Below are 24,322 nucleotides of genomic sequence, written 5' to 3'. Positions count from 1 at the left end.
AATGTTAAGCATTTTATACTTTTATGATACTTATAGTTATTTTTATGTAAATTCATGCTTAAGCATTTAGAAAAATCTTTTGAAAGCTATGAATAGGGATATATTGGTGGCTCCACAAAAGGTGATCACTGCATCCATCCTTGGCTTCACACAAGTTATAATTCTCTCTGTTCTGTATGAAAAAACATAGGACTTCACCCTCCATGCCCATCATCATTCAATGCTGAAGTTTGGTTTGTTTACCTTTTTAAAAGGGTAAAAGTAACTCATTCTGATGGTTTAAAAAAAATCAAATGATAAAGTATGGCTTAAAAAAACCAACAACGTTACAATGATCTGTCCTACTCTTCTATCTTTACCCCTAAACTCCAGGGATTGTTTTAAGTGTTTCTGTCTTCAGTTTTTTTTTTTTAAGAGAGAAACCTGCATGTGTATAAGTTAGTGTGCTTCAAAAATTGGTTTGCAAAGCATAATATGTGAGATAATTTTGGGTTGAATTGAATGAACATATTCAATTTTCAGTTACCTACTTATGGTATTAGAAAAAATGTATAAACTAAATATCAAATCCTATAAATTCACAAAAGTATTGCTAAGGATAAAGTTAAAATAACTACTCAAGAAAAAAACTGTTGATATAAAGAAAACCCTTATATTTAAAAAAATCACAAGGTATGTGGATTTAGTGAAAATTGTAAAGGTGGTACAAAAATGTTTGAGAAACAGTGCTCTGACTACCACGCATATTTTGCTATTTTTTTATTTTAAAAATATTTAATTCTGTAAGTTTGAGAATAACCACACTAGAATGTATCATGACAAGTATGGCTTTTAGAGGCAGAGACTACTTTGTACAAGATGAACAGAAAAACGAAGAGTAGAGGTATATACGGAGGCAAGAATAAAACCACTATTAGCATTAGAATTAACGGACCAAACTTATTGGTATAAAGTAAGAGAAAGTGTGAAATGGCCTTAACGGGAATATGGACAATAGACGAAGACAAATGATAAATTGTCATGGTAGATAAGAAGAGAAGTGTGATATTCTTGCAGATGAGTTGTATATCCTTGATAATGCCCAGGACATTAGAAGGTCAGACAGAACTCAGGATAGTCTTCACTGTTTGGTACTGGCCAAGTGCTACAGGGTATCTGTCATCCCCAACCTGCTGTCTAAATGCTAGGAGCATCCTCCAATTACTGTGACAACCAAAATATCCCTGGTGAAAAATCACAAATCTGTTTCATCACTTTAATTCCTACTTAGTTTAAATGTAATTTCCGTACCTAGTTTGGGACTTCCATGGACAAAGTAGAGAATTAGCTATTTCCTTTTCCTATTTCCAGTGGAGTTCACCCATACATCTGCTCATCAGCACCTGGTTCCACTATATAAAGGCCCATGAGTAGTGGTGTTAGGGGTGGTGTATGGTCTAAAGTGAGAGGGAGGTTAGACCCCTCCCTTTAGACCATACACCATCTGCTCATCAGCACCTGGTTCCACTATATAAAGGCCTATAAGTAGTGGTGTTAGGGGTGGTGTATGGTATAACGGGAGAGGGAGGAAAATGTCGCAATAAAAGAAATCTTCCTTGATGAGGTATGGGGTGACAGCAGTGAGGGATTTCGGTGTGGGGAGGTAGGTTGCAATGACCCTGTGGCTCCTCTTGCAACACATGAAACCCTCCTATCTTCTATGTGACTATGGGCTGGGATCTGAACAGCTGAAACTGGGTCTGTTAGTAGGAATGCTTGCAGGAGGATAGGAATGCCCTCCAGAGTCGGTACACAATGGGAGAAATGGCATGCTTGGTTTGAGGGCTGTAGTCAGGAAGTCAACAAGAAAAGACAGTGGATCCTCTCAACCCAAGACAATGGTCTCTCTGTGGGAGGGATCCTTTCACCTGGATAACCCCATTCCACATAAGGCTTGTAAGTCATGCCCTTTTCCCTTCCTTGGAGTGCAGATTCTTTTGGAAAGCACATAGCAGCTCCCTGAACAGGCCCTCTTTTGAAATGTGGTAGCCCCTAGTATGAAAAGACATGAGGTTATCAGTCAATGAATGTGAAGTGCCCCACCCACCCTAAGGTCTTCCTCAGCCCTACCTACACTGGAATCCTTATTTCCACAAACAACAACAAAAAACCCTAGTTAATTTGGGACACTCCAGAACTTTTCCCAACCCACAAGCATACTTGGAGTTTGCCAAATTGAAAATTTGTTCTACTGTTCTCTGAAGTGACTGAACATTTTATAATTCCAGCCCGCAATATACAGAAGTCCCAATTTCTCTATATGCCCACCAACACTTGTTCTACCTTTTTGATTGTAGCCATGCTGGTTGGTGTGAAGTGATATCTCATTATACTTTTAATTTGCATTTTTCTATTGACTAATAATGTTGGGCATCTTTTCATATGCTTATTGGGTATTTTAAAATCTTCTTTGGAGAACTGTCTAATCAAATCTTTTGCCCATTTTTCGGTTGGGTTATTTGTCTTTTTATTACGTTATAAGAGATCTTTATATATCCTAGATACTAGATCCTTACCATACACATGATTTACAAGTATTTCCTTTCATTCTGTGGTTGTCTTTTTACTTTCTTGATAAATTCTTTAAAGCAAGGAAGTTTTCAACTATAAAGTCTAATTTATTGTTTCTTTGGCTGTTTATACTTTAGGTGTTATATCCAAGGAGCTGCTGCTTAATCCTAGTTCACAAAAGTCTGTGTGTTTTCTTCTAAGAGTTTCATATTTTCAACTCTCACATTTAGTTTTCCTATACTGCGTTAACATATATACGTGGCAGGAGTTAGGGGTTCGAATTCATTCTTCTGCATGTGGGTATCCAGTTGTCCCCGTGCCATTTTGTGAAATGACACAAAGGCTAATTGTTAGAACTCTTGTCAAAAATCAGTTAACCATAGATGTATGGGTTTCTTCTGGACTCTCCTCCTGGAGGCTTGTTTTAGTTATTTTCTTTTATGTTTGGTAACTTGAATGAATTAGTTTAGCAAAGTCTATTTCCCCTACTGTGTGCAGCCTCTGATGATACTCCAGAATACAGCCTGAGGTATGCAACCAGTCTCCCTGATCACCAAGGATGACTGTACATAGATTTAGCCACATTCTCTTTGACTGTCTCTTTCCCTAACCTCTCCTTTAAGCTTCTGTCTGCACTGTCTTTATTAGTATCACACTCAGCTGTTAGACTCTACTAATTGCTTGGTGATTGCTCTACTGTTTCTAACAATCCCCTGGTGTATAACTTGCTCTATAATTTGATTCATTTAAAGTCCACCTCTTTGGCAGGGGCCCTGTGCTGCCAGTCTGAGGTTTACTGCACCTTAGGAAGGCTCTTCTTAGCTGTCTCTTTCTCTGATTATCTTCTAGTTTATTATTTTGCTTTTTGCTACCAGTGCTACCAGTCTCCCCTAATTTGCTTACCACCAAAAACTCCATTGTTTTCAACAACACACAATTCATAGGCAAGAATTTCCCTACATACTGTTCTGATTAAAATGAGTTCAATAGTTCAATTAGATAGAGCTGCAGAGCCTTCCGTTCTTAGTGTCTGTCTCCTTCCTTTGGCAGAACCTCTGCACCACTGCATTAGAGCTGGGCACAGGAACAGTGGTCTGTTTCTCCCAGTATAACACTCCTGCTCTATGAGTAGGGCACTGGGCAGGAATGGTAACTCCTGATCTTCTTTGGTGTGGCTTGGCTCTTCTGGCTTGGAACCTCCGTCCTATAAGCAAACTGGAGTGAGAGAGATCAGGGTTCAGAGATCAGGTCCAGGCACTGATGTGCCTGGAGTAGAGCTTCACCTTACAAGTGGGGGACAGGTGGGGAAGGGAGCTCTAGTGCTCTTGGCTGTGCTTGTCTGGAATACAGCTTCTGCAACATGAAGCTGAGAGGATAAATGATATCAGTGGTCTGCTTCTCCTGGGGTGAAACTATAGCACTAGACAAGGGAATGGGAGAATGGATGGAGAGAGCTCCATCTTCCTAGTTGTACCGACTTGAATTAGAGCTTTTGTCACATTGAGCTAGCAATGAGGGGTTTGAAAGCTGGTCCTATCTCAAATGCTACAGGCTGTCATTCTTACCTATAATAGCAGATTTTAGTAGATATTTTTGAATAAATGCTTCATTTGCTGTATGTCTTTAGGATAATTTCTAATCTTTAAAAAAAATAATTTTCACCAGCTAAATGGTGGTTTTGCTGGGGGTAAGTGTCCATTGAGCTTCTCATAGCACCAATCCAGAATTATTTATTCATTTATAAATTTTATTATTAATGTCCTTCTAAGGAGATACAAGTTTTAAAAACTACTTTCCTCCCTTCTCACCTATCAAATATTAGTGAATATAATTTTTAGTTTGTTTACTGGTTATAATTGGTATGCTTTTATCAGTTAGGTTGCTCTTAGTTGAAACTAACAGAAAGTTTACTTTTTGCTACCTTAAACTGACAAGTTTACTTAAACTGACTTAAACTGACTTAGTTAATTAACAAATTTAATATTTCATATATGGAAGCATGGGCTTCAAACTTGGCTGAATCAGTGGTTCAACAGTGTCATCAAGACCCCATGTTCAGGTCTGTCCTAAGTTCTACAATCCAAAAATAAGACTTCATATTAAGTCTTATAAGATGGCTCCTTACAACTATCCTTGTTATGTACTTTCTTGTTTATGTCCAAAGGGAGAGAAAATGGTTTCTTCATTTCATGTCTTAAACGCAAAGACAAATCTTCTCCCCATCTCATTGACCAAAACGACCACATGCCTATTTGTGAACCAATTACTGACAAAGGGGATAGATTACCCAGGAGCAGAGGATGGGATCTGCTACCAAGAGCCACCTGGTCTGTGTTAGAATAGTTGAATACTCAGGGTTATGTTAAGAAGGAGGTTATGCATACTAATTAGCAACCAACAGTGAACACCAATAATTTTTTTTTATCAACTTTCAACAGTATACCTTGACTTCCATGAAAAAAAAAAAGATATTAATGTTTCTACCCTTTCCTGTACACATCTGATCCCACATCAAATTCTCAACAGCTAACAGTGTAAAGTAATTTAAGCATGATATTAATGTTATAGTTCAGTTCTAAGGTCATTAATCTGCTAACAAGCACTGAATGGAGTAAATCTGGGAGGAACTTCATTATATTTCTATTCATTGAGCTACTGTAATAGAACGGTTACAACTAATCCCTTATTGTACACACATCTTAATTTCCTTTAGAAAATGAGAGCTTTCCCACTTTAATGTTTAGAAAGATCCCATGACAATAACTGTCCCTGGTTTATACACAATTTGAATGGTGACAATTGAGGTAGCTGACATACTAATTAAATTATATAATAAATAACTGAGGGTTCAGTAAGGTGACTGGTAACAGAAAAGTCTAAGACTGGGAAACTAAGTTTCCTAAAATATCAAAAGAAGCAAAAACTAAATGAGGGAAAAAAATCTCATTTACAATAGCAACAACAAAAATATATAGGCATAAAGCTAATAAGAAATGTGCAGAGTCTTTAAGAAGGGAATTTCGGAACTTTATTGAGAGGTGATATACCATGACAATAATCACTCAATATTATAAAAAAAATGTCAATTGAAATGCCAATTATCTCCAAATTTAGATAATTCACTTGTGAGTAATTAAAACATAAGTGCTCCAATAATTATAAAAGTGGAATAATAGTATAGGACAAGATAAAGATGAAAAGAAAGACTGCCAAAGAACACTTTAGATATTATTATAATTGCTTTTTAAAGAAATACAATTCAATCAACATAGTGAAGAGTAGACTGTTCAACGAATGTTGCCAGGACACTTGCCTAAGGAATTGAAAAAATGTACTTTATTATTTACCAAACCATGCACCAGAATAAATGGACGGCAGTTATATGTGGGGACATGAGGACAAAATGAAACCTTAAACAAATGTAGGGAAAGAGAATGTTTATTTAATTTGGTAGTGGGGAAGGCCTTTTCATAACTAGCTTTGAAATTATAAATAATAATGGCAAAGGTCACTACATGATCACTACATAAATACAGAAGTTCTGCACATTCAAAAAATACCATAAACAAAATTAATTAAAGTACAAATGACAAAAAGGAAAAGTTATTTGCCATCTCTGACAACAGTTGACATCAAATATAAAAACTCCTCTTGGTCACAAATTTAACAAGGAAAATTAGGATAGTCAAAACTCTAGGACAACAAGCCCTCAAACACTTCTGGTTACAATAATTTGAGTGTAATTTTACAATATATATGTACCCTTAAAAATATGTAGGCTTTAACTACCATTTCTACTTTTGGAAATTCATCTCAAGGAACTACTATGTGATGTGCTCAAATATTTATCCACATATATCAGTAAATAAATATAAATATATCCCATAATATAATCACAAGAACTTCAAGTTAAACATAACTGCTTAAAGACCATATGTACAATATAATCTGATTTTTTTTGGAGGGGTAAAAACAAAAAGATTCTAATATATTCTGGAAGTACACTCACTATTTTTAAATGATAGAAATATGGCTAATTTTGAGCTCACAATTTTACTTGTTTATATTTTCTAATTTTTCCTATAATGAAATTGTATGAGCTACATAATTTCATGTCATTTTTATAAGAAAACTGAACCACATTCTTTGGCTATTAGCAATGTTACTTTCCCTAATTTATACTCTGATACTGCCTCAGTTTTTATCAAAAAATAGCATGAGATACAATGTCAGAAAACCTGGCGTTGCATTTGCTCTGACGATGTTTTTGAGGACATTGCCTACTCTTTCTCTCCCAATATGCCCTAGGGGGGAAATAACAAAAAAAGAAAATTTTAAAGATAATTGCCAGAAAAACCTGTGCTTATCGAGAAACTGGAATGCCTCTTTTCTCATAGATCCTGAGAATCCTTTGTGTACTGACTTTTATTTTTCTTTAGGCAGTCAGTAAAAACAAATTTATAAGCAAATACTTCATCTAATTGTAGTATTAGGTTGGTGCAAAAGTAATTGTGGTTTTTGTCATTAAAAATAAAATACTATGTAGGATCATAGGCTTATGTATCTTTCTACCTACCCTCACCTGATTTTATTTCAATATTCAATTATGAATCTATTTCAATTCATAATTCCCTTGTCCTGCTAAATATTTTAAAAATAATCTCAAATCTTTTTGAGGTAGAGTATAAATAAGTAGAATATTCCCATTATTAATAGCCTTTAAATGATAGCACACAACCATATATAGTCTACATTGGAAGAGACTATAAGTATTCCTAATATGATTTATTTTAGAATAACTGATTTTGAAAATAAAGGAAAATATGAAATTGTTATTTTAATAACTGAACCAAGAAAGATTTGATTCATTACTGTTTTAAGACCTGAAGAAAATAAATTTTATAACCCCTACCAGTGTGAGATGATGGAAGGCAGGGACAACATTTGCCTAGACACTGTACATTGCCTAGATGCTTCCTATCAAAACAAGGTTTTAGTATATGTTTGCCTGTAAAGCTGGCCAGAGATAACACTGAGAAAGTGGTGTTATTGGTACCCCTCTTTTTCATCACCCAAAGGACCTGGCAAGAGATCTGGTAGTAGAAAAGAACCTTTTCTCCCACATCTCAACATTCCAGTCAGAGGCCAGAGAAGAACTTCCAGTAAGGTTGGATCCTCTCATGGAAGTGCTTCCTTTCCTTTCTGTATCCTTTAATTGGTCTTCCCTATGAAAGGAGTAAATGAACTGCCTGGTGAGACTGATGACATCCTGGTGTCCTGACCACATTTCTCAACCGGGTAGAGTTGCTGTGCTTGGCAAGTCCTTTTGTCTCTAGATCTGCCTAAGCTCAGTGCAGTGATTCTGTGCTGCAGTCTACATGCACTAGGTAGAACAGAGAGGCATAGTTTTAGTTTCTCTTCGTTTGATTACTGAGCCTATAAAGGTTTGCAAGCCTTTATGCAGCTGGTGGGATACGACAGTCAAAGCTTGCTTTAATAATCTGATTCTTCCATGTGGGTGGGGCCTTGGATTTTCTTGAGGGAAGAAAGATATACCATATATTCTCTTCAATTTTACTAAGAATTTACTGTTAATTGAGTACATACTTGGATCCTCATTTGGCTCCTTTATAGCTGAGAGGAGAATGTGAAGATAGAAAATTTCCCACCTAATATTTGGCACACAGTAGAGTATTCTATCATTCTACCCTTAGTCATTCTCTATGTTCCATATCCACTAGTTATTATTTCTTCATTAGTGTTTTAAATTTTGTGTTATATTACATCTTTACATGAAAATTAGGTTGACAAATCCTTGCTCCAATTTGATTTTTTTCCTGTCTAAGGAGAAAGACCTTAAGTACATTAAGAAGGTTGAGAAGATTTGGAGTTTGGGGGAAAGATGTAATAATTATACTTAGATATTTATAAATTTATTCTCTGTGACTCCAGAGGAAATAACAAGAGCCAAAGAATAAGGAGTAGTGGAAGGCAAACATGAGGAATTAATAATCAACAGCACTGCTTCAAATGAAACTTCCTTAACACTAGAAAAGTCCAAGACGGAACAACTACTAGTTACAGTGTTTTAGAAACGATCTAAGTGTCACGTAAGAAATTCAAGATGAGAATCTATTCTCATCTATGATTCTAACAGTTTTATAAGTTGGGTAAGTACTGTTTTATAATCTGGAGAATAACAAATTATGCTATATGTGATTTTCAATAATGTTTTAATAATTTATAAAATACCTTTAGAACTATAACAAAGAGGTAGAATAATCAGACAATTAAGTTAATGAAAGAGAATAGTTACCTGTCTGGAAAAAGACTCTAGAAATAATTGTCCGACACAATGGGCATGGCGTGCTTGAAGGATTGTCTTTGGCCAGAGTCCGTAAGCAGGGCTCACAGAAGATGTGGTGGCAAGGGTAACACATATAAGGGTTGAAATAAATGTCCAGACACACTGCACAGATGTAGCTATCCTTTTCTTCTGCATATTCATTGTCTTCATCTGTACTCATCTCATTATTCAAAGTCTGCAAAACATAAGGAATTTTTTTCTTTATTTAGTACGAGATTGGTTTCTTTAAGATAGCCTTTATATTTTGTTAAAATGAACAAAAATATTTGAGAAGCATATAATCTGTTTGTGGCATATTCAAAGTGACAGAAATGCTACCTTTCAAGGTGAAGAAACTAAAAATGTACATGGAAACCCAGAAGGCTATTTTTCATTTTAGTATTGTGACATAGTGCTAACTGCTAAAATATACCTAAATACATTAAGTATACCTGTATTTTGGCTTAATCAACACTGGATAGGTGTTAGGTGTACCAGTCCCAGAATTATAGATTCTCTATCTACCTCATTCCTATCTCAGCAAATAAGCTGGTTGTCACAAGGTTATAGAGTTTTAATATGAGCATACACACATGATGAAAAGTGAAGGCAGAAGGCATCATACTTCATCCTCATACTGTGCATGGAACAATCTCTATTCTGTATTTTGTGTCTTCCTGGACCTCAAAGAAGGAGCAAAAGTCTAAGGGGTGTCAGGAGGAAAGCAAAGCAGAGAAGCTGAGAGTAATTATGGGATTAGCCTTGCTACTGGGGAAACATGATGAGACTCTCTCCCTCCCAAATGGAATAGTTAGGAGAAAGGTATAGCAGGTTCTTGAATAATATCACTTCATTCAACGTTGTCTTGTTATAACGTTGATGAGAAAAAAAAAAAATGATTTCCAGCTGGGGCTGCTTCTGTGTGGAGTCAGCATGTTGTCAATCTGTGGATTTTCTCTGGGTAATCCAGTTTCCTCTCATAGCCCAAAGATGTGCATGTTAGGTGCACTGGTGTGTCTAAATGGTCCCAGTTGGAGTGAGTGTGGATGTATGTGAGTGTGCCCTGTGATGGGATGGTGTCCTGTCCAGGCCTGGTTCCTGCCTTGTACCCTGAGCTGCCAGGACAGGTTCAAGTAATTATCTTATTTGTATTCATCTTTTGTTAATGTATGTATAGCTCACATTTATTTCAGTGTTTAATATTAGAAGTGTTTTGGTCTTTAGAAGTTTGCTGATTCTTTTGTGATCAGAAATAGGCTGTATAAACTCAACTTATTTGTATCAGTTAGCCTATGGTAAAACTGGTGGTGTTATTTTGCTTAAAGTCACCGATAATATTAGGTTGGAACAAAAGTAATTTGCCATTAAACCACAATTACCTTTGCATTCACCTAAAACATTACCAGTAGGTTCTTGGAAATGGAGACTTTAAGCAAAATAAATGAGGATTTGCTGTAGTTAGGAAAGAGGCAGCTCAGAGGTTAGTATTAATAGTACAAGGTCTGTTAGGAGAATTCCTGTAACTCACAATTTCCTCATTTGTGAAGTGGTTATGAGGATTAAATGAGGTAATCCACTTAATACATTTAGTATGATACCTGGAACATAGTAATTAATTATCAAAAAATGTAAGCCACAGCCATACTTCTCCATCCTCCCCTATCCTATCCCTTTTGCCTTTTTGCTATAGGTTCTGTAGTTTTTGCTAAAGCCTTGAGAACATTTTTCTCAAACCAGGCATTTAAAACAGTGCCTAAGTGTTTACTGTTATGATTATATCCTATTTGGTGTTTTTTTTTTTTTTGAGGCCAAGTCTTGCTCTGTCGCCCAGGCTGGAGTGCAGTAGCATGATCTCTGCTCATTGCAACCTCTGCTTCCTGGGTTCCAGTGATTGTCCTGCCTCAGCCTCCTGAGTAGCGGGGATTACAGACATGCAGCACGACGCCCGGCTATTTTTTGTATTTTTAGTAGAGATGGAGTTTCACCATGTTGGCCAGGCTGGTCTTGAACTCCTGGGCTCAAGTGATCCATTTGCCTTGGCCTCCCAAAGTGCTGGGATTACAGGTGTGAGCCACCATGCCCAGCCTATATCCTATTTGTGTTCTTAAGATTAATCTTAATTGTTAACAAAAATAGTTGAAGGTCAGTATCTATAATCTCCTCCTTCTAAACAGGACATTTTATTTTCAACTCCAAAACACAAAGACTGCTCTCTGCCTCTACTAGTCAGGAACATGTTCTTTAAAACTGAATTAATCTATGCATTTTAACTATATTTTATTATTCTGCTTATTTTCATTCTTTGGCTATTTAACAACACTTTCTCATATTCCTTATTGTCTTCTTTCTTGAATTATTTTTGTTTCATTTTTTATTTTCATAGTTTTTTTTGGAACAGGTAATTTTGCTTACATGAGTGAGTTCCTCAGTGGTGATTAGTGAGATTCTGGTGCACCCATCACCCGAGCAGTATACCCTGAATCCAATTTGTAGTCTTCTATCCCTTACTCCCTTCCCACCCTTTCCCCCTAGTCCCTAAAGTCCATTGTGTCATTCTTTATGCCTTTGCATCCTTATAGCTTAGCTCTCACTTATGAGTGAGAACATATGATGTTTGGTTTTCCATTCCTCAGTTACTTCACTTAGAATAATGGTCTCTAGTTCCATCCAGGTTGCTGAGAATGCCATTATTTCATTCATTTTTATGGCTGAATAGCATTCTGTTACATATATATATATACACACATATATATACACACACACATATATATAAGTATATATATGTGTGTGTATGTGTGTGTGTGTGTATATATATATATATATATATATATATATATATATATATATATATATATATATATATGTCAGCAACAGTGTAGAAGTGTTCCTATTTCTCCACAGCCTCGCCAGCATCTATTGTTTTGTGGCTTTTTAATAATCGCCATTCTGACTGGCATGAGATAGTATCTCATTGTACTTTTGATTTGCATTTCTCTAATAATCAGTGATGTTAGGCTTTTTTTCATGTTTGTTGGCTGCATAAATGTCTTCTTTTGAGAAGTGTCTGTTCATATCCTTTGCCCACTTTTTGATGGGACTTTTTTCTAAAGTTCTAGGGTACATGTGTAGATCTTGCAGGATTATTACACAGGTATACATACACATGCCATGATGGTTTGCTGCCTCCATCCCCCCATCATCTACATTAAGTATTTCTCCTAATGTTATCCCTCCCCAATCTCCTTCGCCCCTACTCCCCAACAGACCCGTGTGTTATGTTCCCCTCCCTGTGTCCATGTATTCTCATTGTTCAACATTCACTTATGAGTGAGAATATATGGTGTTTGGTATTCTGTTCTTGTGTCAGTTTGCTGAGAATGATGGTTTCTTCTTTCATCCATGTTCCTACAAAGGACATGAACTCATCCTTTTTTATGGTTGCATAGTATTCCATGGTGTATATGTGCCACATTTGCTTTATCCAGTCTATCGTTGATGGGCATTTGGATTGGTTCCAAGTCTTTGCTATTGTAAACAGTGCCACAATGAACATACGTGTGCATGTGTCTTTATAATAGAACGATTTATAATCATTTGGGTATATACCCAGTAATGGGATTGCTGGGTCAAATGGTATTTCTATTTCTAGATCCCTGAAGAATCACCACACTGTCTTCCACAATGGTTGAACTAATTTACACTCCCACCAACAGTGTAAAAGCATTCTTACTTCTCCACATACTTTCCAGCATCTGTTATCTCCAGATTTTTTAATGATCACCATTCTAATTGGCGTGAGGTGGTATCTCAATGTAGTTTTGATTTTCATTTCTCTAAGGACCAGTGATGATGAGCATTTTTCATGTGTTTATTGGCCACATAAATGTCTTCTTTTGAAAAGTGTCTGTTCAAATCTTTCACCTACTTTTTGATTGGGTTGTTTGTTGTTTGTCTTGTATATTTGTTTTAGATCTTTGTAGATTCAGGATATTAGCCCTTTGTCAGATGGGTAGCTTCCAAAAATCTTTTCCCATTCTGTTAGTTGCCAGTTCATGCTAATGATAGTTTCTTTTGCTGTGCAGAAGCTCTTAAGTTTAATTAGATCCCTTTGTCTATTTTGGCTTTTGTTGCCATTGCTTTTGGTGTTTTGGTCATGAAGTCCTTGCCTGTGCCTATGTCCTGAATGGTATTATCCAGGTTTTCTTCTAGGGATTTTATGGTGTTAGGTCTTATGTTTAAATCTTTAATCCATCTGGAGTTAATTTTTTGTGTCAGGTGTAAGGAAGGGGTCCAGTTTCAGCTTTCTGCACATGGCTAGCCAGTTTTCCCAATGCCATTTAATAAGCAGGGAATCTTTTCCCCATTGCTTTTGTCAGGTTTGTCAAAGATCAGATGGTTGTAGATGTGTGGTGCTGCCTTTGAGGCCTCTGTTCTGTTTCACTGGTCTATATCTCTCTTTTGGTACCAGTACCATGCTGTTTTGATTACTGTAGCCTTGTAGTATAGTTTGAAGTCAGGTAGCATGATGCCTCCAGCTTTGTTCTTTTTGCTTAGGATTGTCTTGGCTATATGGGCTTGCTTTTGGTTCCATATGAAGATTAAGGTGGTTTTGTACAGTTCTGTGAAGAAGGTCAATGGTAGCTTAATGGGGATAGCATTGAATTTGTAAATTACTTTGGGCAGTATGGCCATCTTCACAATATTAATTCTTCCTAACCATGAGCATGGAATGTTTTTCCATCTGTTTGTGTCCTCTCTTATTTCCTTGAGCAGTGGTTTGTAGTTCTCCTTGAAGAGGTCCTTCATGTCCTTTGTTAAGCTGTATTCCTAGGTATTTTATTATCTTTGTAGTAATTGTGAATGGGAGTTCACTCATGATTTGGCTCTCTGTTTGTCTATTATTGGTAGATAGGAATGCTTGTGATTTCTGCACATTAATTTTGTATCCTGAGACTTTGCTGAAGTTACTTACCATCTTAAGGAGATTTTGGGCGGAGACGAGGGGGTCTTCTAAATATACAATCATGTCGTCTGCAAATAGAGACAATTTGACTTCCTCTTTTCCTAACCGAATAGTCTTTATTTCTTTTGCTTGCCTCATTGCTCTGGTTAGAAATTCCAATACTTTGATCAATAGGAATGGTGAGAGAGGGCACCCTTTTCTAGTGCCAATTTTCAAAGGGAATGCTTCAAGCTTTTGCCCATTCAGTATGATATTGGATGTGGGTTTGTCATAAATAGCTTTTATTATTTTGAGATACGTTCCACTGATATCTAGTTTATTGAGAGTTTTAGCATAAAGGGCTGCTGAATTATGTCGAAGGCCTTCTCTGCATCTATGGAGATAATCATGTGGTTTTTGCCTTTGGTTCTGTTTTAGTGATGGATTATGTTTATAGATTTGCGTATGTTGAAGCAGCCTTGCATTCCCGGGATGAAGTCTACTTGATCCTGATGGATAAGCTTTTTGATGTGTTGTTGCATTTGCTTTGCCAGTATTTTATTGAAGATTTTTGCATTGATGTTCATCATGGATATTGGTCTGAAATTTTCTTTTCTTGTTGAGTCTCTGCCCGGTTTTGGTATTAGGATGATGTTGGTCTCATAAAATGATTTGGGAAGGATTCCCTCTTTTTGTATTGTTTGGAATAGTTTCAGAAGGAATGGTACCAGCTCCCCTTTGTATGTCTGGTAGAATTCGGGTGTGAACCTGTCTGGTCCTGGACTTATTTTGGTTGGCAGGCTATTAATTGATGCCTCAACTTCGGACCTTGTTATTGATCTACTCCGGGATTCAACTTCTTCTTGGTTTAATCTTGGGAGGGTGTAAGTGTCCCGGAATTTATCCATTTTTTCTAGATTTACTGGTTTATGTGTAAAGAGTTGTTTGTAGTAATCTCTGATGGTAGTTTGTATTTCTGTGGAATCGGTGGTGATATCCCCTTTATCGTTTGTTGTTGCATCTATCTGAATCTTCTCTCTTTTCTTTTTTATAGTCTGGCTACTAGTCTATTTTGTTGATCTTTTCAAAAAAACAGCTCCTGGATTTATTGATTTTTTTTTGAAGGGGTTTTTGTCTCTATGTCCTTCAGTTTTGCTCTGATCTTAGTTATTTCTTGTCTTCTGCTAACTTTTGAAATTGTTTGATCTTGCTCCTCTAGCTCTTTTAATTTTGATGATAGGGTGTTGATTTTCAATCTTTCCTCACTTCTCATATGGGCATTTATTGCTATAAAATTTCCTCTAGACACTGCTTTAAATGTGTCCCAGAGATTCTGATACATTGTGTCTTCGTTCTCGTTGGTTTTGAAGAACATCTTTATTTCTGCCTTCATTTCATTATTTATCCATTAGTCATTCAGGAGCAGGTTGTTCAGTTTCTATGTAGTTGTGGGGTTTTGAGTGAGTTTCTTAATCCTGAGTTCCAATTGGATTGCACTGTGGTCTGAAGACTGGTTGTTATGATTTCTGTTCTTTTGCATTTGATGAGGAGTGATTTACTTCCAATTAGACTAAGTGCAATGTGGTGCTGAGAAGAATGTATATTCTATGGATTTGGGGTGGAGAGTTCTACAGATGTCTATTAGGTCTGCTTGGTCCAGATCTGAGTTCAAGTCCTGGCTATCCTTGTTAATTTTCTGTCTCGTTGATCTGTCTAATATTGACAGTAGAGTGTTCAAGTCTCCCACTATTATTTTGTGGGATTCTAAGTCTCTTTGTAGGTTATTAAGAACTTGCTTTATGTATTTGGGTGCTCCTGTATTGGATGCATATATATTTAGGATAGTTAGCTCTTCTTGTTGCATTGACCCTTTTACTATTATGTAATGCCCGTCTTTGTGTCTTTTGATGTTTGTTGGTTTAAAGTCCGTTTTATCAGAGACTAGGATTGCAACCCCTGCTTTTTTTTTTTTTTTTTGCTCTGCATTTCTTGGTAAATCTTCCTCCATCCCTTTATTTTGAATCTATGTGTGTCTTTCCATGTGAGATGGGTCTCCTGAATACAGCACACTGATGGGTCTTGCCCTTTTATCCTATTTGCCAGTCTGTCTTTTGACTGGGGCAGTTAGCCCGTTTACATTTAAGGTTAATATTGTTATGTGTGAATTTGATCCTGCTACTTGATACTAGCTGGTTGTTTTGCCTGTTAGTTGATGCAGTTTCTTCATAGCGTCGATGGTCTTTACTATTTGTTACGTTTTTGCAGTGGCTAGTACTGGTTGTTCCTTTCCATGTTTAGCGCTTCCTTCAGGAGCTCTTGTAAGGCAGGCCTGGTGGTGATGAAATCTCTTAGCAATTGCTTGTATGCAAAGGATTTTATTACTTCTCCTTCACTTATGAAGCTTAGTTTGGCTGGTTATGAAATTCTAGGTTGAAAGTTCTTTTCTTTAAGAATGTTGAATATTGGCCCTCACTCTCTTCTGGCTTGTACGGTTTCTGCAAAGAGATCTGCTGTGAGTCTGCTGGGATTCCCTTTGTGGGTAACCTGACCTTTCTCTCTGGCTGCCCTTAGCATTTTTTCCTTCATTTCAACCCTGGTGAATCTGACAATTATGTGCCTTGGGATTGCTCTTCTTCAGAAGTATCTTTGTATTTCCTGGATTTGAATGTTGGCCTGCCTTGGTAGGTTGAGGAAATTCTCCTGGATAATATCCTGAAGAGTGTTTTCCAGTTTGGATTCATTCTTCCCATCACATTCAGGTACACTGGATCAAATGTAGATTAGGTCTTTTCACATAATCCCATATTTCTTGGAAGCTTTGTTCATTTCTTTTCACTCTTTTTACTCTAATCTTGCCTTCTCATTTTATTTCATTGAGTTGATCTTCAATTTCTGATATCCTTTCATCTGCTTAATCGATTCAGCTATTGAAACTTGTGTATGCTTCGTGCAGTTCTCGTGCTGTGTTTTTCAGCTCCATCAAGTCGTTTATTTTCTTCTCTAAGATGGTTATTCTAGTTAGCATTTCGTCTAACCTTTTTCAAGGTTCTTAGTTTCTTTGCATGTTAGAACATGTTCCTTTATCTCAGAGAAGTTTGTTATTACACACCTTCTGAAGCCTGCTTCTGTCAATTCATCAAACTCATTCTCTATCCAGTTTTGTTCCCTTGCTGGTGAGAAGATGTGATCCCTTGGTGATATTAACAAATACCTTTTGACACTGCATAATAAAATGTGTCAACATTTAGAGAGTTACATAATTCAGTAAACCAATATTTTCCAAATGTCTAAAACACGATGTTACAAAAATCATGCATGGGTAAATGAACCACTCAAAATGCGAAGACAGACCCATGGATTTTAATGTAATAGAGTATTTAAAGTTAGTTATCAGGTGTCAATATTCACTCTACATTGCAACTAGCCTTTAAGATCTAGTACTTGTCACGTTTTGCTGTAGTTATCAAAGACAAATGTCCACAGTTATTCTGAAAAACTATTATACTACTCTTCCCTTTTCTGACTACATGTCTAGCTGGATTTTCTTCACATAATTCAACCAAAACAACAAGTGGCAATACACTGCATGCAGAAGCAGACATGAGAATACATCTGTCTTCTATTAAGTCAAATTTTAAAGAGATACGCAAAAATGTACAACAATGACATTCTTCTCAAGTAGTTATACTACATGCAATAGTTTATCTTTATATGAATGAATAAATATCTTAAATTTTTCTTAGTTTTAATTTCTAATATGGTAAATATTTATAATCCATGTATACAAAAGTTCTTTCAGGCTCTCAAATAATTTTAAGATTGTGAAGGGATCTTAAGACCAAAAAGTGTAATAAGAACTGACATATTAGGAGACAGAAAGCATAGAAGATTTGGCACTAGACATCTATTAGGTACTATATTAGAGTTTATAAGTACTTAATAAATTGGCAATATTCATGATAATAGTAAATAAGATTATTTAGGGTAAAAATTCAACGTAGGATCTAAATAATGATAAATTCTATCTACTTGAGACCCAAAGAAATAAAAGCTCAAAGAAGTGTAAAAAAAAGTCGCCATGCTGTAGATTTTAGAAAGGCAGAGGAGAAAAATTATTTAGTATAGGTTGAGCATCTCTAATCCAAAATCTAAAAGTTTTTGAGTGCTAAAATACCACAAGTGGAATTTCACACCTGACATCTTTGCTTACTGATGGTTCAATGTACATAAACTCTGTTAAACAGAGTAAACAGACAACCTACAGAATGGGAGAAAATAATTTCAAACTATGCATCCAACAAAGGTTTAATATCCAGAATCTGTAAGAAACTTAACAAGCAAAAAACAACCCCATTAAAAAATGAGCAAAGGACATGAACAAACACTTTTCAAAAGAAGACATACACATGGCCAACAAGCATATGAAAAAATGTTCGGTATCACTAATCATTAGATAAATGCAAATCAAAACCACAAGATACCATTTCACACTAGTCAGAATGGCTATTATTAAAAAGTCAAAAAATCATAGATGCTGGTGAGGTAGCAGAGAAAAGGGAATGCTTATACACTGTTGGTGGGAATGTAAACAAGTTCAGCCATTATGGAAAGCAGTTTGGTGACTTCTCAAAGAATTCAAAGCTGAATTACCATGCAACCCAGCAATCCCATTACTGAGTATATACCCAAAGGAATATAAATTGTTCTACTATAAAGACATATGTACACATTATGTTCATTGCAGCACTATTCACAATCGCAAAGACATGGAATCAACCTAAATGCCCATCAGTGGTAGACTGGATAAAGGAAATGTAGTACATATACACCATGGAATACTATGCAGCCATAAAAAATGAGATCATGTCCTTTTCAACAATGTGGATGGAGCTGGAGGCCGTTGTCCTATACAAACTAACACAGAACAGAAAATAAGATACCACATGTTCTCACTTACAAGTGAGCACTAAGCTTTGAGTACATATGAACACAAAGAAGGGAATAACAGACACAGGAGCCTATTTATGGGTAAAGGGAGAGAAGACATTGAGGAGCAAAAAAACTATCTACTGGGTGCCAAGCTTATTATCTGGGTGATTAAATAATCTGTACAACAAAACCCCATGACACACAATTTACCTATTTAACAAACATGCACATCTACACCTGAACCTAAAAGCTAAAAAAGGTTAAAAATTTACCTTCAGTCTATGTGTATAATATGTATATGGATAATAAATTTCATGTTTAGACTTGGGTCCTATATCTAAGATATCTTACTATGTACATACAAAAATTCAAAATTCTGAAAATATCCCAAATCTGAAAAACTTCTGGTCTCAAGCATTTTAGGTAAGGAATAGTCAACCTGAATTTACTTCAAAAAGCCACACATAGATATATCATAGTACCAATTTATAGATCAATTAGCTTTTATTTGCAGCTCTATTAGATGATAAATAACTTCATTTAAAATGAGAAGAGCTACTGGAAGACCCCAGAGGTGAGGTCTCATTGAACACGGCAGCAGCTTTTGAGGTTCCTGTGCTATCTTTGCAATCTGAGCCAGGCCTATACACATGCAACCATGTCTAAGGGACCTGTTGTTTGTATTTTGATTTTGGTATCACCTACTCCTGTTCCTGTGTGGGTATTTTCTAGCAATAAAAAGTAGAGATAATTGCTAACAATCAGGGAAATGGAACCCAAGCTATGTTGCCTTACTGATGCTGAACGATTGACTGATGACACTGCAAAGTATCAAGTTGCAATGAATCCCACCAACAGTTTTTGATGCTAAACGTCTGATTGGACAGAGATGCTCTGCTCTGCTTCCCTGTGGTTTGATGCTTCCCCTTATTTTTTTTGCTACTTCCTAACTCAGGTTCTTATCTTTATGTATGCTTAACAAATATTTGAGTGTCTACCATGTACCAGGTACTGTCCCAGGCTCTGACGATATAGCATAGGGCTTTTAATCTAATGGAGGAGAATAAGAGGGTGCTAAGAAACCATAAAACAGAGGAACTCTAATTAGTCACAGGTCCAAAAAGACTTCTGTGAGGATGTGCTATTTAAGAGGAGATCTTGTTAGAAATCTTTTTATTACAAGTGGCTGAAAACGGAACTCAATGTGGCTCAACAATTAAAATGGAATGTGTTGGCATATGAAATTGAAAAAATCCAGAAGTTTATCTAGTTTCAAGTAAGAATTCACTCAGTGGCCTAAAGGACATCTCTAAGAACCTGAATTTTCTTGTTCTGCTATCTGTGATGACAATTTTTTCCTAATGCCTAGCAACTTCATTCTCTCTCCCTTGTACCCTCAAATGGCTCTGGCAGTTGCAAGTCTCTCATACTTGTATTATCATACTATCCAAAGAAATAAAGAGGGTCTTTGCCAGTGGCTCTTGTGTAATCTCAGATATCCCTTCTGTTTCACTTGCCCAAAGAGGGCCACTTGTTTACCTATTCTTAGGAAAAACCCTATACTCAGGGAGATAACTGACAGTGAATCATTTAATGTAATCAAAGCACATAGATCTGGTTATAAATGGGGTAAAGGTAAATTTTCTAATGGAAAATCAGGAAATTATTACTGTATATAGTACATGCCATATTGGACACAAAGCAAGTGCTCAGTGACTTAAATTCCAATGTCTGATGGAAATTTATGCTTTTACAGTTTGGTTAATATTTAGTTTGAACTATATCAACCATAACTTACTTCCTCCATCCCCAAGAGCCAGGCTAACAGCTAGCATTATTCAGATCAAAGTATCTATAATTTCTTTTTCTTTCTTTTTTTTTTTTTTTTTTTTTTTTGGTAGAGATGGGGTATCACTTTATTACCCACCCTGGTCTTAAATTCTTGCATTAAGTGGACCTCCCTCCTCAGCCTCCCAAAGCGTTAGGATTATATAAATAATCCCAAATAAATAACCTGTAATTTCTACCATGAAATTCTTGGTATTTTGATTCCAAAAGTGATAAAAATTATATTAATATCCATTTACTTATAGTTGTTAACTAAACCCATTATTCTTCCCAGGTTCTTAGCTAGACTATATATCCATACTTCCTGTGAGTTAGGTGTGGCAGGAAGATATGAATTACTGATGTGACTGAGTTTTAACCAAAGGAATGTAAGCAGAAGTGAGATATGCCACTTCCAGGGCTAGCCCATCTAATAAATTCTTTATTTAGTGATCCTCCACACTCTTTCCCCTTCCAGATTGAGGCAGATGAGTGGCAGTGGAAGCCACATACTGAAAGATGTAGAGCTACAAGATGGAGAGAACCTGCATCTCTGGATTATCATTTACAAAAGAACTATGTGATAAGTAAAACTTCACTTGAGTGAGAAACAAAAATTTATCACATAAGCCAACGGAGATCTGGAGTTTATCAGTTATAGCAGCTAGTGTTACCAAGTACTATAAAAACTGTCATATCAGTAACAGGGTTTTTTTTTTTTTTTTTGCTGCTCAGTGAAAGTTTTTTGCAGAAGTATTTTGCAGTCATAACAAAAACCTAAAATATGAGGAACTGGTTTAGCAGACAGGAGATGGATACTCAGAGACTAGAAGATTAATACATATATTAAGCAATGATAAAACATTTGGTAAAATGTCACCTATATTAACACGGAAGGCAGACTATGTGAGTACATGTAGCTTAGATCTCTAGGGGAAATGGCTGGAATGAAAGTAATTGTGTACATTGACTTTTGTTACTTTAAACCATATGACAAATCATACTAATTTCTGAATATGGATCCAGCCTTGCATCTCTGGAATAAAGCCTATGTGGTGTAGTATATAAATAATTCTTTTTATACATTGTTGGATTTAGTTTGCTAATATTTTCTTAGGATTTTTACATCTATGTTCATGAATGATACTGACTAGTAGTTTTCTTGTAAGTTTTTTATAGGAGGGTAATGCTGGCCTCATATAATGAGTTTAAAAATATTCCCATCATGGATACCCATCTGAGAAAGGGCACTACAACAAATCTGGTAGGAGCTCACTAAGTGTCAATTCTAAGAAACTCTCATGTAGTCAAAGTTTCATGAACTCTTTAGGCCTTTGTTCCTTTTACTGTTAAATAATATTTTCCCCAGAAGTGGAGAAAATAGTACAAATATAGGAGCCAGTCAATTTAAGAACTGATAAGAGTTGGTGAAGAATAAACTCAATGTTTTTTAAATAGAAAGGTTTTAGTGGTGCTGAATTTAATTATTTATAGTACTAAAATAGAAGTAACTAAATCCCCATTTTGTTTATAAAGAGGCTATAAAAAGGTATAATTCAGATGGATCATAACATTAAACAAATCACTTCAATATATTAAAGAAAGTATTAAAAAGTTCAGGAGATCCCCAAATATTGTTAATAATAAAAACAAACACAAGACAATGTTAGAACCACATTTTAATCCAAGCTTTATTTGGTGAAAAGGTCCAATATTAGTATTTTCTACCAAAATGTTAAAAAAATAAAAATTTACATTATGGAGACAAAGATAGTCTAACAAACTATTTTCCATATTTATGGGAACAAGTGAGAAAGAAAATACTGTTTTGGCTCCTCTATACTATAAAAAATAAATCAATTTTTAATGGTTGATGGGATCACAGCTTTCATTATGCTGTCTGAGTGAATCTGTTTTCTGCTCAATTCAAGAAATACTTTCTTGCCAATTAAATATAGTCATATAAACTATGCTAATATAGTAGGTGGGAAATTATTTTCCTATTTTGAAAACTGTCTGCTGACTGAGCCAGAGTCCCTAGCATTGAAGGTATATAAGTGCTCTTTCAACTTTCATGTAGTCAGAGTTTCATGAATTCTTTAGGCCTTTTACATTCCTTGCCTTTGTTCCTATGACTGTTCAATGACATTTTTACCAAAATATGGAAATACGTCTATTAATGTTTGAGGAAATACATTAATAGACCTTTTGATTATGTGGAGACTGGCATCTGGATTAGGCTGGAATGAGGGTTAAGGAACAGCAAGGTTGAAACAAGAAGAGGGCAAATTATTCTGCTTTATAAAACAACAGGTAAGAGAGTTATGGAAGGAGAAGGAGAATAGAAATGTGGACCTCCTCAAGCTAGAACAGGACTAGTAGAAGAATGCATTTGCCTGTGGGGGAGCCAGCTGAAGAACTTTTAGGAAAAGTGATGTTTAATATTTAATTCTAAGATGTTTCTAGTTCTGCAGATTAATCACTCATCTTGGTCGTTATCTCTAAGTCTTCAGTAAACGGCTGTTGCATATTTCAATTTTAAGTTACTGATAATTGAAGAATACAGAAAAATGCCCCTTTTTATTTTTACTCTGAGCAAGGTGGGAATGAAATAGGAAACAAGTCTTGGGTGGCAAAGTGCAGTATTTTGGAATAAGAGATGACAGGAAACACTACCAACTCCCATCAAACTCTACTTCCCAGAAATTTTCAGAAATGTTGTGGTGGATGCTGGACTTGTCACATTATAAGCAAAGGCTCAAGTCTATTTATTTATATATTAAAGGAAAGGATGGTACCAGATACCTTGAGAACATGGATATACTAAAATATAAAGACATAAAAGGGACTTTTTGTATTTATTAGAATATGACATATTCAGTTGATTCTCATTATTTGTGGTAATTATGTTCTATAAAGTTCCTGGGAATATCGAATTAAGGAACACTGAATCATTGTTCCTTGGGGGAAATATAGAATTAGGTTCCTGCAAGCCTCTGGCCAAATTTTTGTCAAATAATCAATATATAACTTTGTTTCCGTTTTAAAATACCTCATTTAAATGCAAAAACTGTGACCTGACACTAAACAGACTACAAAATAACACTTGTCTATAGCAATAGAACTGAAACAAGAAGTCAGACTGTTGCCTTGTTTGTCCTCAGCTGGGAATATGCACATAAGATGATTACAGTTTTTTGCTGTTCTGTGCATATCAATGAATGGTTACAAAAGCACTGTGAGTACTGATTTTGCAGTTACAAATAAATTTTAGTGAGTAGGCAAATTCACAAATAAGGAACCCACGAATAATGAGGATTGACTGAATCAATCAGTTATTCAGAGCTATCCATAAACTAAACTCTCTTTACCTTCCAACTTTAACCTTTCACTCTTCCTATGCATCACTGCACTGCAATCAAAATAGTTTTGGCTCTCTTCTTAGAATAGCTGAAATTTGTATCTTGATTCATACTATGAAGCTCTTCTAAAATGCTCCTTCTAATCATTTCCCCAAAATTTAAAATTTTTTTCTGAAGTCCAACTAAAAATTCATTTCTGAGAAGACTACCTGCTTCAGCCATACTGTTTCCTGCAATCTAGCAGATTACAGATGGTTCCTAACTTATAATGGTTTGACTTACAATATTTTAACTTTTCACTGGTGCAAAAACAATACATGTTCTGCAGAAATTGTACTTCAAGTTCCCATGCAACCATTCCATTTT

General features: G+C 35.8%; 1 protein-coding gene across 4 annotated transcripts in view; it reads right to left on the bottom strand.

Annotated features, from left to right (window-relative positions):
• The window catches only part of RNF180 (ring finger protein 180), a 220,146-nt gene that overhangs the window by 40,710 nt on the left and 155,114 nt on the right, over positions 1-24,322 (bottom strand). For all 4 annotated transcript variants that reach the window (XM_012462284.3, XM_012462286.3, XM_012462283.2 and 1 more), the window contains exon 6: positions 8,867-9,092. In XM_012462284.3, the coding sequence (XP_012317707.2) occupies positions 8,867-9,092 (226 nt within the window). The remainder of the gene's footprint in view (positions 1-8,866; positions 9,093-24,322) is intronic.

This window comes from Aotus nancymaae, unplaced genomic scaffold (genome assembly GCF_030222135.1).
Source record: "Aotus nancymaae isolate 86718 unplaced genomic scaffold, 86718_ANA_hifiasm-v0.15.2.pri h1tg000014l, whole genome shotgun sequence".
NCBI classification, from domain to species: Eukaryota; Metazoa; Chordata; class Mammalia; order Primates; family Aotidae; genus Aotus; species Aotus nancymaae.
The sequence above is the reverse complement of the archived record's forward strand: the minus strand, read 5'-3'. Positions and strand labels throughout refer to the sequence as shown.